This window comes from Antechinus flavipes, chromosome 2, assembly GCF_016432865.1.
Source record: "Antechinus flavipes isolate AdamAnt ecotype Samford, QLD, Australia chromosome 2, AdamAnt_v2, whole genome shotgun sequence".
NCBI lineage: Eukaryota > Metazoa > Chordata > Mammalia > Dasyuromorphia > Dasyuridae > Antechinus > Antechinus flavipes.
Window position 1 is genome coordinate 448,415,628 of NC_067399.1, and position 13,403 is coordinate 448,429,030.

The following is a 13,403-nucleotide window of genomic DNA, read 5'->3' on the forward strand; positions in this document are numbered from 1 at the left end:
GTCAATTACCTGGGCAATTTTGAAAGGGCTGCTATAGAACTCTTTGATGTTGCTGATGTCTAGTAATTCTTTACATTTTTTCATTGTATCTTTTATATTCTGACGAATCTTCCTATCAGCAGTAATACCTGAAAAATATATGGAAAATGCTATATTTTTATTTTTGCTTCTTAAGATTTTATAAATTAGTGTTCAGTAACTGAGGTTCTTTATCTAATCCACAGAGATTACTACATCCATGACCAATTTACAATGTTTTAAAACTTTGATTTTATTTTCTCCTAAAATACATGTGATTATCTGTCACATATGGCTGCCTTAGGTAGCCATAGATTGATAATTGACTATCAATTGTTAATGGTGGACTAGGAGACAAGACATTTTAATAGGAAGTTCTACAACAGCAAAATATAAAAAAAAAATCATTCAATTTGTTCTAATGTGCAAAAATATCAAAGAAAAAATGGAGAGACCCATGTGTCCTGGAGCAAAAGGAAGTTGGTTTGGGAAATCTGGGACAAGAGAAGCATTAGATGACAATATATGGGAAGAGGAGAGATTCCAGACAGGAAATTTTGTCTCAATTGAATAGAGTGGATACAACCTCTTCTGTTTCTGTGTATTCAGGTTTGGTCAACATAATCATCCAGGTTATCCTGTTGATTAGCAGAAAGCCCCAGGATGTAGTGACTCCTACTGCCATGCTGTGCCCACATACATTTCAATGGCTCACCTATTGCCTCTTGGATAAAAAAAAAAATCAGAGCAGTTTAATCCTTAACAGCTTTCTACAATCTGGTCCCAAGCTATATGATTAAACTGATTTCACATTTTACTTCCCCTCAAACATTCTCTCTTTATTGGACCCTAGCTCATTTTCATCTTCTCACTTCCTGTGCCCCTTCTTTTGCACAGGCTCTCCCCCACACTTGCTTACTCTTGCCTTTTAGAAACACTTTCTGTCTTCCAGGCACAACTCCAATGCCCCTTCCTACCCTGAGCTCTTATGGATCCTCACCCCAGGTATTGGTATTTCTTCCTATCCAAGGACTTTGCAAAATTTTTTATATGGAGTCTCCATTTACTTTTTTCTGTATGTGTAAACCTTCCTCTCCTAAAACAAACAAGCTCCTTAAGGGTAGAGACTATTGATATTTGTCTTTTAATTTCCAATGTGCAGCACAGATCCTGATAATCATTTAACAATAACAATTAGCCTTTATTAAGTATCTACTATGTTCCTTGCAATATGCTAGATGCTAAGGTACATACATAGTAGGTGCTTAATATCAACTGAATTAACTAATAATAACCCATATTTCTAGAGCCCACTAAAGTATATAAAACACTTTTCTTACAACAGTCCCATGAGGCAGGTAAGAAAAATATTATTATTCCCAAATTACAGATCAAGAAACTGAGGCTCAGAAAGGCAAGGTGATTTTTTGCCTAGGGTCAAAAAGTACTTGATGTTCAAGCTACAATTGAAATAAAGGTATTCTGACACTAAATCCAGCATTCTTTCCACTGTAACATACTGTCTTGTATAGTTAGGTTTGACCCATCGAACCATTCCGCTATCTGGTAAGAAGACAACAACCTCTGGTGGCCTAGACTTTATCAATCTGTAGCTGACCTGCTAGCTCTCTACCCACTGTTTGACTCTCTTGTCCATCTCCTATTTCTTGTTTTAAAAAAAAAGCTTTTGCAATTGAAAGAATGAGAGTGGGGAGAAGTAGCTTGCTAGAAACTATGAAAGTTCATCCAGGTTTTGGCATTTTCTTACCCTTCAGCTTCAAAGTGATGTGGAGCAGGTAGTGGATGCCCTCTGCGGCCTCTTGGGCCACCTCCTCCACCGGATCCCCACAAAGCAGGGCCATTAGAGCCACTAGGCTCCCCAGCTTTTGAAAGTACAGAGGAGGCTAATGAGGAGGGAAAAGGGAAATGAATGAGCTATAGCGCCACAAGCTCTCTTTCAACTTGCTCTCTAGGTATTGTGCTTTGAGTTTTACACCAAGACTCCATCCCAAATGAAGACAGGTTTTGTCCCCAGCATTCTGACTCCTGTTGGACTATAATTAATACTTGTGTATCCAGAGCCTCCTACACTCAGCAGGCAGTATGAAAATAAGGACCTCTTGACCTAAGATGAGCCATTGGACTCCCTTATTAACATTACTTTTGTGAACCATTTGGGTCTTGCTTGCTAGTCTAGGTTTATATTATTATCTTGCTCCTTAGCAAGGTTTGGTCAGGATGCTGGTCATAGTCATATGAATATCCATAGGATTCAGAGCGAGAAAGGATCTTAGAAATCATTGAGTCCGATTTCCTCATTTTTCAGATAATGAAACTGAGATCCAGAGTAGCTGAGTAGCTTGTATAAGCTCACATAGCTAGTAAGCAAAGATCTTCCTCAAACTTTCCCAAGCCAGTGCCCTTTCCATTTCACTGTGCTGTCTCTCACATCTGTCAGGTAGGCTTTGGGGGCTATGACCCCAGTTGGCCATTCCCATATCATTGCTTCCCACTTCCCAGAAATGTAATAATACCTCACAGGGGCTCATATCTAAGGTTCTTTTTGGGTGGTCATAGAAAAATGGGAAACATAGCTTTTTCAGGGACAATAGGAAAGAACCCAAAACTTCACTCATTAGCTGCATTTTATTCTATTCCCTTTGAGGCTAAGGTACTGAGTTCTAGTCTGTTTCCAAAATACTCCCTTGATAAGAAACTGTAGGTTCCATAGAATTGAATGGGATTAAATGGGTAGCAGAGTTCCAAGAGAGATTTGTTTTCCTTAAACTGCAGCTAAGATGAAAGGTAGAGAAGGCAACTCTATTCAGAAAAGTCAAATACAGATTTATTAAGGGAGCTCAATTATTAGAGCCAGAAGATATAATCTAATCCAAAGTTTACTTATTTTTATGCCTTGGATGGGGGGGGGGAAGGGGGAGAGAAAGTGGTATAGTTTATGTATGATTTCAATGGGAAAATAAGAAAAATTAAAGAAGCTGATATAATTCTATTAAGAATCATTATATATAATAGAACTATGTATGTTTAATATATATTAGATTACTTGCTATTTAGGGTAAGGATGGGGCAAATGGAGGGAGAAAAATTTGGAACACAGGGTTTTACAAGGGTGAATTCTGAAAACTATCTTTGCCTATATCTTGAAAGTAAAAAGCTAGTATTAAAAAAGATTTATTATATTTGCTATTAAGAAATTTGTCTCAAAGTTAGAATGGTTTCTGATCTACTTTACTTTCTAATTAAAGGGTGGCTTACTTGCAAGTTGAGATGTCTAGATAAGCATCCCAGCATTTGAGACATACTGATTGTAGCTCTCTCTCGTTCATGGTCTTTTGTTGACTGTAACCATGGCTCCATGAGCTGCAGGAAAATGGGAAAGCAAGTGTATTAATCAAATGATATGAGACATACAAGGGATTCCCCAAATTACTTTTACTCAATTAAACATGAGAATCAACAGGAACTCCCTTATGTTCTTCCGTAACTGTCATATTTTAAAATTGTATTGTATATTGCCAAATACATGCAAAGATAGCTTTCAACATTCATCTTTCCAAAACTTTGTGTATCAATTTTTCCCTCTCTTCCCTCCTCCCTCTTCCTCAAGACAGCAAACAATCTGATAGATTAAATGTATGCAATTCTTCTAAAAATATTCCCATATTCATCAGCCATATTATTTTTTGAATAGAGAAGTTATACAATAGAGTTTGAAAAAGATATATAGCATAAAGAGCACAGGCCAGAAGGCAGGAGGACTCAATTCTGCAATTAATTGACAGCTTCACTTTGGACAAATCACTGAATATTTGAGTGCTTCAATTTTTATTACCAACAAAATAGGAATAATAATCTCCATCTACTTCAAAGGGTCATTGTGAGAATTAGCTGAGATAATAGATGTATAAGTTTTACAATATTAAGTGCTATATAGTTAATTTTAACTATAAAATTAGCATTCTAAAATCATTTTCACTCTAATTAATTTGAGCAATGAAAGCAGATTTACAGTCTGATTTATATAATGTTTCCTCTTTATTTGAATCTCCAAATGTTTAGCAACTGATAGTTAAACTATATTCTTGAACCTGTAACACATTGTTACAGGTTTCTTTTCATCATTCCAGGTACAACTCAATACCATTAAAATCAGAAAACCCTAGTCCTAGAGCATCTTTACTTGGGGCTAAGTCCACACTTACTACAACCTGAGTACTAGGAAATTATACAACAGAATCACAGAGTTTTAAATGTGAAAGGATCTCAGCAATCATCTAGTCTAATTCATACATGCAGAAAAATCACAACTACAGCATGCCCAATAAGAAGCCAACCTATCTTTATTTGACTTCTCAAATAATGGATAATTCATTACCTCCAGGGTGGGCCACTCCTCTCCTAGAGAGCTCTTATCATTAGTTAGTTATTCTTTATATCAAACCTAACTTTGCCCTTTGTTTTTTCTCCCCAATTGTTCCTAGTTCTGTGTTTTGGGATCAAACAAATCTAATCTCTTTCATGTTGCAGGCTTTTAAATACTTGACAATAGTTATCATATTACCTCTTAAATTTTTTTCTTCATCAGGCTTGAATATCCCAGTTCTACCTTATTATCATGCCTTAAAATTAAGCATTTTCATTTATATCATAAAATCTGTGTCTTCCAACCATTCTTATGGATGATATAAATACATTGTATGGATATGTGTCCTAGTGATGTGTTGATTCTCAGCAACACAATGATCCAAGACAAATCCAACATCCACATCCAGATAAAGAACAGATGATTGTTCTTTAGATCAAAAATTTTTTTTCATTTTATTCTTTCTCATGGGTTTCCCCCCATTTTTTTCCTTTTGATCTGTTTCTTCTCTCACAACTGTGACTAATATAGAAATACATTTTATATAATAGCACATGTATAACTTATATCAAATTGCCTATCATTTTTGGAAAAGGGGAGGGGAAGGAGAAAGGGAAAAACTGTTAATTCAATCTTGCGAAAATGAAAACTAAAAATTGTCTTGATATGTAATTGAGAAAAAAATAAGACATTATTTTTTAAAAAGGAGAGATGCCAGTAAAAAAAAAAAAAAAAGTACTGAAAATACAGGGTAGCATTCAAACCAGTATATTCTTTAGGATTCCAACATAAAGGAATAAGGTAGAGAAGTGGTAAATGAAATTTAATTTCTCTAAATATGGCTAAAAGTAAGAACTGGGAACCTTTGATTTAGAAGAGCAAGTTGGGTTTTGCTCACTTTGGCTAATCTTTTATGTGTTCATAAGCAGGACTATTCCCATGATTAAAAGAGCTTTAAGTGTAGCCCAAAGTATGATTACCCAGATAATTTTATTCTAAAAGAAATAAAAGCATTTATTTTAGTTTTAGAGAACTGATTATGGAATACACAGCTCTCCTTTTGCTAAAGTAGTATAGATTATATATATGTATAGACTAATGCAAATGTAATTGCATTAACAATTCTTCTTTGATATGAGAGGATTCTCTTGGGGAAGTGGGATTCTGTTATTGGGAAGTGATGTCGACGTAAAAAATCAAAAAACATACAAAGAACATTTTTCAAAGAACTCCTACCCTTGGTCCAAGAAATGCATGTAGGTATAGGGGCAGAGAAGAATAGCAAGTCACTGCAAGAGAGCAAAGGATGTTGAGTTGCTTATGGAGAAAAAATTTTATGGGACAACTCAGTTCCATTCAACAAGCATTTATTAACTTTCTTGTGCCGGGTACCATCCTATAGATTGGGAATACAGGAATGAAACTAAAAGTCTCCCCTCTCTAGAGGCCTTTCAAAAACAATGGAAGCAGTCCAGGAAGCTGGTGAGGGTATTGCTGCTACAGATTCCAGGTGAAGGGAAAGGGAAGAGTTCAGCATGAACCAATGAACTAATTGGTTGAAGTACGTAGGGTATGACAGGATATATATAATATGAGAACAAAGGAATAAGCTAGTTTGAGCTGTTTTTAGATGTCCTAAATTTCCAGTGTCCTTTGCTGCTCTCAACTGGAAGACAATTAATTAGATGCAGATAGGTTATATGTGAAATAATTCACTCAGAAGTATTTCCAATTTAAAAGAAGGCATTGGAAGAAAAAAGCCTTAATCTAATTAAACAAATGCCTAAAAATGGAATTTCAAACCTGCATCAAGCAGATATGAGAAATGTTTTGGAAAGGATAAGCTTTTAATACACTAAATCATATTTCTGGAACTATCTTTTTTGTTTATTCACAAAGGTAACTTTACTATTATATTCCTGCTAAAATCCCAATCATCCTAATGAGAAGTAATTAGATCTTTTATACTTCACTAAATAAGAACAATTTTCTACCATTTCCTCAAAATCATTTTTACCTCCAAAATTTGATCAAGATTTTCTAAATGTGGGTCTTGTATCACCAAACACTGAAGCATTTCACAGAATGCCTGAAATGTTTGCCTGTAAAGAGACTGAAAAGTCACAAGGTAAGTATTATGCCAGACATGAAGATTTCAGTTTTTTGAATATGCAGTATATGTTATTTCAACATTAATTTATAAATCACACTTCACTTTAAATCAAGATACATATTCTTTAGCTTAATCATTTTAACAGATTTGGTTCTGAATGACATTTGATTGTTTATAAAAGACCAAATACAGGAGATGTCTCCACTGAGATTCAAAACAAACGAGATAAATTACCTCTGTGTCATATTGTAGAGTTGGCATGACTATTTGAAGTATACTTAAAGTCTTGATGGAGGGAAGTGATATTATGCTTTTAATGAGATCCCTGAACAGGTTTGATCTATCAACAGACCCAAGCAGTAAATTGATATCCTGGCAACTAGGAAGAGAGAAACATCAGATCTGATAAGATAGAGGAATAGGAAAGTGAGAGTATACAATTTGAATATAATAAGTAGTAATCAAAGTGATTTTTAAAAAAGTGGATAATTTGGTCTTTAGAAGAAATATAGAAGTGTGATGGTTTCTCCTAGTCCTCCTAAACATCTATTAAAAGGTTAAAAAAGTTTCTAACTCTGCCTTTCAGAAAAAAAGAGTAGACCAGTATTTAGTTTCATTTTGCTCCTTTTTCAATGCCTAGCACTGCACGTTTGTTGGATGTGACCAACACTGATTGCACACTGCCTGGGGACATAATAAAAGGATCTGTGTTCCCAAGTGGCTTTGGAATTCCACAGTATCTTTAAAATCCCCAATTCCTTTGAATCAATACAGGGATATCTTAAAATTTAGACCTATTACCAAATGAATGAATGTTTCTTCCTCTTTCTTCTGTAAATAGCACTAAGACATTAAGATTACCAGTTCAAAACAATTGGCTATGGCTTTGATTCCCAAATGAAAACACACTAAAAAGGAAATGTTTTACTGAGTTACCTCAGGTCAGTGATAGTTATAAAGAGCTCCTGTCGCACAGGACTGAAGAGAGAGTGAAGTGGTTCTTGCTGAACTAGAATCTGAAATGAGAGTGAAACAACTCAATTGATAATCACATTTTCGTTAAAAAAACATACTAAGTATAAAATTAGCTGCTAAAAGAGGAAGAGATTTAGAGTAGGCATTGAAATATAAATTTACTGTTTTATTTTGACATATACCTCCCAAGAATGACTCAAACCACACTTCTCCTCTCTCCTTATACCTGAGCACACGTTGCAAAAATGTTAATTTATAAATTATTTTAAAAGGCATATGTCCTTTAATTTTTTTTTTAACAATGACTTTGTATTTGACCAGAGTTTTATTCTTTCCATGTTGATATTATTTATACTATTGGTATCATGTATGTTGTTCCTTGAATTTTTAAATTCTTTTTTTATTTTGCTGAGGCAATTGGGATAAACAGGTGAGGTTTTTGTTTGCCGAGTTCCTTTTATTCCTTTTAATCTTTCCTTTTTATGCACGCCTGAGTTGGGTTAACAACGTGAGTAATAGAGTGCTAGTGTGTGAGTATTATTATTTGTTTAAGTGTAAGCGGTTGTTCCGATCTGTATTTATGTTTGTGCAAGGAAAATATATTCATGTTACTCATATTAGCATTATATCTTCTAAATCTTAATAGAATTGTCCAATATTGGGATTAGGGATTTTGATGGATTGTTAGTTTTAAATGGCAGGTTCGTTTGAGCTTTAACGCTTTCTTAATTGGTGGCTGCTTTTAGGCCAAAATGTTTTGTGTATGAATCATTATCCTCTACTTGTGGATAGCCTATTGTGACTTGCCTAGGATCATACAACTAGGAAGAATTAAGTTTCTGAGAGGAGATTTGAACTTGGGTCCTCCTGACTTCAGGGCTGACTTCAGGACACTCTATCCATTGCACTATCTAACTGCCCCAAACTCTTAAATTCCTAAAAATTTATATTCTTACAGTATAATATTTCACTACATTTGTGTACTATAATTTATTAAACCATTTCCCAATTGTGGATTACAAATGTTGTTTCTTGTTTTCTGCTATCACAAATAATTATTGCATGCTTTATTGTTAGTTTCTTTTTTATTTTTTGTGCATGTGAGTCATTTCTTGCTGTCAAAAATGATATCTAGTCATAGTAGAAGAATCTCTAGGTCAGAAAGTATTCAGGAACCTTTCTTGCTTACATAATTCCAAATTATTTCCTAAAATTTATAGCTCCAGCATTGTTTTTTTTTTTAATTTTATTTTATTTAATAATAACTTTGTATTGACATAATCCATGCCAGGATAATTTTTATACAACATTATCCCTTGCAATCGCTTATGTTTCGTTTTTTCCCCTCCCTCCCTCTACCCCCCCCCCAAGATGGCAAGCAGTCCTATATATGTTAAATATGTTCCAGCATTGTTTTTAAAACAATTTTTTGTTACTATATATACAAATATTCTCTTAGTTTTGCTCATTTTGCTTTTTGTTATTTCGTACAAATCTTCCCATCTTTTTCTAAAATCATTAAGCTTGTCATTTCTTATAGCGCAATACTATTCTATCATGATTATATAATCCAACTTGTTCAATAATTCCCCCATTGATAGGCAGTTCTGCAATTTCCACTTCTTTGTCGGATAAAGGGAATGTCTTCTCCGACATTTGTCACTTTCTACTTCACTTATTTTAGCCAGTCTGGTAGGTATAACATGATATCTCAAGGTTGTTAAATTAATTTGTATTTCTCTAATCAACGATGTTTAGAGTATTTTTATATGACTATATATTTTCATCAGAAAACTGCCTGTTCATATCCTTTGACTCTTTATCAATTGAGGAATAATTGAACAAGTTAGATTGTTTTCTTATAAAAAACAGAATTCTTTATATATTTAAAATATGAAACCCTTGTCTGAGAAAGTATAAAATTTTTCTCCATAGTTTTCTGTTTTCTTTCTGATCTTGGTTGTATTGCTTTATATTTTAAATTTAATGTAATCAAAATTATACATTTTATATATATATATGTGTATATATATATGTTCTTTATTTCTTGTTTATTCATAAGAAGTTTGCTTCTCTGTACATCTAATAAGTAATATGTTACTTCAATTTTTCTTGTAACATTTCCCCTTATATATAGGTGATGTATCCATTATTTCTCCAAGATTTAAATCTTATTTTATCTGTATAAATTTTAAAAATCATTTTATATAGTTCCCTTATTTCTCTTGGGAGGTATATTTCCAGGTGTTTTATACCATCTAAGAGTTATTTTAAATGGGGTATCTCTTACTATTTCTTCTGGCAGGGTTTTTTGATAATATATAGGAATGCTAATGATTTACATGGATTTACTTTACATCTTCCTACTTTGCTAAAATTAATGTTTCAACTAACTTTTTAATTGAATCCTTAAGTATATCATCATATTATCTATAAAAAGAGATAGTTATATTACCTTATTCTGATTCCGTCTATTTCTTCCCCCACCCACCCACCCCTTATTGCTGTTGTTAGAATTTCCAATACTAGATTGGATAACATTGGTGATGGTGGATATCCTTGTTTCACATTAAATCTTACTAGGAAGGCTTCTAGCTTATCCCCATTACAAATAATATTTGCTGATGTTTTAAGGTAAATATTTTTATCAATATAGGGAAAAATTCATTTATATCCACATTTTCAAGTCCTATGAAAGAAATGAGTATTGTATTTTATAAAAATCTTTTTCTGCATCTATTGACATAACCATATTGTTTTTGTTAGTTTTATTATTAATAAATTATATTAACAATTTTTCTTATGTCAAACCATCCCTGCATTCCTAGTATAAATCCCACTTGGTAACAATGTATAATCTTTGTAATATATTGTTATAATCTCTTGGTTAAAATTTTATTTATGATTTCTTCATCCATATTCATTAATGAAATTGATCTCTAATTTTTTTTTTCTGTTTTTACTCTTCCTCGTTTAGCTATCAACATCCTACAAACAAGTATAGGAGGAGTACAGTAAAACCCTGCCTTCGCCCATCATTCCAAAAAAATTTTTTAGTATTGAAATTAGTTGGTATTTAAATGTTTGATAGAATACACTTGTAAATACTTTTGGTTCTGCTGGGTTTTTCTGGAGTTTTTTTAGGAAACTCATTTATGGCCATTGAATTTATTTTTCTAAAATGTATCTACTCAAATATTCTATTTTTCTCTCCTCTAAGTTAGGCAGTTTATATTTTTTGTAAATATACTTCAATTTCATTTAAATTATTAAATTTATTAGCATATACTTGAACAAAATAACTTTATAATTGCTTTGATTTAATTCTGTTAGTGGCACATGTACCCTTTTCATTTTTAATATTAGTGATTTGGTTTTCTATTTTAAAAAAAATAATATTAACCAATGGTTTATTTTACTTTTTACAAAAGTAACTCCTAGTTTTATTTGTTATTTCAATGGTTTTATTAATCAATTTTATTAAACTCACCATTAATTTTTAGGGTTTCCAATTTACAAGTTAATTGGGAATTTTTAGTTTTCTAGTGTTTTTAAATTGCATACCCAATTCCTTGGTCTGCTTTTTAAAAATTTTATTGTTGTATACATTTATAGATATGAATTTTCCTATGATCCTGCTTTTGTTGTATCCCATAGCTTTTGATATCTTGTCTCATCATTATCATTCTCTTTAATGAAATTATTGTTTCTATGATTTGTTTCATTTATTTGCCCTATCCCTCCTCATCCATCTGATTTACTCTTAACCACAACCTCCCTAATTCACACCCCATACTGTACTAAATAACAATCTACACACCCTTCTAAAAGTCCCTATATTTCTTTTATAATAGGTTGTTTAGCCTTCAATTAGTTCTGATGTTTCCAAGGTCTCTTATTAAATATAATTTTTATTTCATTGTGATCTAAAAAGCATGCATTTAATATTTCTGCTTTTTGCTGTAAAATTTTCATACCCTAATATGTGGTCCATCTTTGTAAAAAGTATCACGTATCACTGAGAAAACAATGTATTCCTTTCTACTCACATTCAATTCTCTCTAGATATCATATCTAATTTATTTGAAATTCTATTTACTTCCCTGACTTCTTGTTTATTTTTTTGGCTAAATTTATCTACTTCTGAGAGGAGAATATTAAAGCCCCTTATTATTATAGTACTAATGTTTATTTCGGCCTGTAATTTATGTAAATTTTCTTTTAAAAATTTAGATGGTGTATTATTTGGTGCATGTAGACTTCATATTGATATTGTTTCATTATCTATGATACCTTTGATCATAACAGCTTTAATTTTGTTTGAGATCATTATTGCTATTCCCTGCTTTATTTTTACATCAATTGAAACATAATAAATTCTATTTCAGTCATTTATTTCAACTCTGTGTGCATCTCTCATTTTTAAAGGTTTTTTTTTTTGTAAACAACATATTGTCAGATGCTGATTTTTAATCCATTCTTTTTTCTGTTCCTGTTTTATGGGTGAAATCATACCATTCACATTCAAAGTTAAAACACTATATGTGTATTTTCCTTCATCCTCTTTTTTCTCACTATTGTCCTTCTCAGCCTCTCTTTTTGCCCTATCTCTCCTCATCCATCTGGTTTACTTTTAACTACAACCTCCCCAATTCACATCGCATACTGTTCTAAATAGCAATCTAAACACCCTTTTAAAAGTCCCTATCCTCTCAACCACTTATTCCTTTACAAATTTAAAACTTTTATATTCTTTTAAATGTATATCTTGTTCTCTCTATACTAGATTCAATGAAAATAAAGTTCTGGCAATATCAGCCCACCATTCCCACACCTGCTTCCTTTCATGCTTTCACAGTTCTTCCTTTCATGCTTCAGTTGTATAAGATAATTACTCCTTATTACTTTTTACAATCCAATTTTGTTTGTTTTTTTTAATCACTCCATCAATCCCAACCTTTCTCCGAACTATTCAAGTGATAATGACCATCTCAAGAATACTGACAGCATTTGCACATATAATAAGAAAATAATACAACCTTTTTGAATCCCTTATAATTGTCTTTAATGTTTACCTTATATTTCTCCTTGATTTTACATTGAGTTCTAGTGTTTTTGTCACAAATACCTAAAAGTCTTTCAGTTCATTAAATATCTACTTTTTGTCATTCAGGATTATACACAAGTTTGCTAGATAAGATATTTTTGGTCATAACCCTAGGTCTTTTGCTCTTTGAAATGTTTTAAGACCTATGATCTTTTAGTTGTAGAATTTGCTGTCTTATGTGATGCTGATTGTAGCTCCACAGTATTTAAATTGATTTTTCTTGTTGCTTGTAGTATTTTGTTCTTAATCTGGGAACTCTGAGACTTGACTATGATATTCCTTCAAGTTTTCATCCTTGGATCTCTTTCAGGTGGTAATTATTAGATTTTTTCCTAGCATTTCATAACAATTTTCTTAATGATTTCTTGTAATATTGAATCAGGATTCTTTTTTTGATTTTAACTTTTAGGGAGTCTAACAATTATGATATTATCTCACCTTGATCTGTCTGTTCTTTAGACTACCTGCTTTTCTAATGAGATGTTTCGATTCTCTTCTATTTTTTCATTCTTTTGATTCTGGCTTACATTTCTTGGTGTCTTATATAACATCATTCTCTTCCCTTTGCCCAATTCTAGTTTTCAAGGGGTTACTTTCTTCCTTAAGTTTTTAGATCTTTTATTCCAATCAAATGACTCTCTTAATAATTTTCTTGGATTGCTTTTATTTTTTCCCTAATTGTTCTTGATCTTCCTTATTGATTTTTGAAGTTCTTTTTAAGTTCTTCCAAGAAATTTTTTAAAGCTTGTAATCATTTGATATTTTTCCTTAAGGTAGAAGTGCCTTTTTTAAAGTTCACTATCTTC

General features: G+C 32.3%; 1 protein-coding gene across 1 annotated transcript in view; it reads right to left on the reverse strand.

Annotated features, from left to right (window-relative positions):
* The window catches only part of MROH8 (maestro heat like repeat family member 8), a 57,078-nt gene that overhangs the window by 17,983 nt on the left and 25,692 nt on the right, over nt 1-13,403 (reverse strand). Inside the window, exons 5-10 of the mRNA XM_051979335.1 lie at nt 7,452-7,531; nt 6,750-6,894; nt 6,420-6,515; nt 3,295-3,399; nt 1,787-1,922; nt 10-128 (exon numbers count right to left, since the gene is read on the reverse strand). Of these exons, the coding sequence (XP_051835295.1) occupies nt 10-128; nt 1,787-1,922; nt 3,295-3,399; nt 6,420-6,515; nt 6,750-6,894; nt 7,452-7,531 (681 nt within the window). The remainder of the gene's footprint in view (nt 1-9; nt 129-1,786; nt 1,923-3,294; nt 3,400-6,419; nt 6,516-6,749; nt 6,895-7,451; nt 7,532-13,403) is intronic.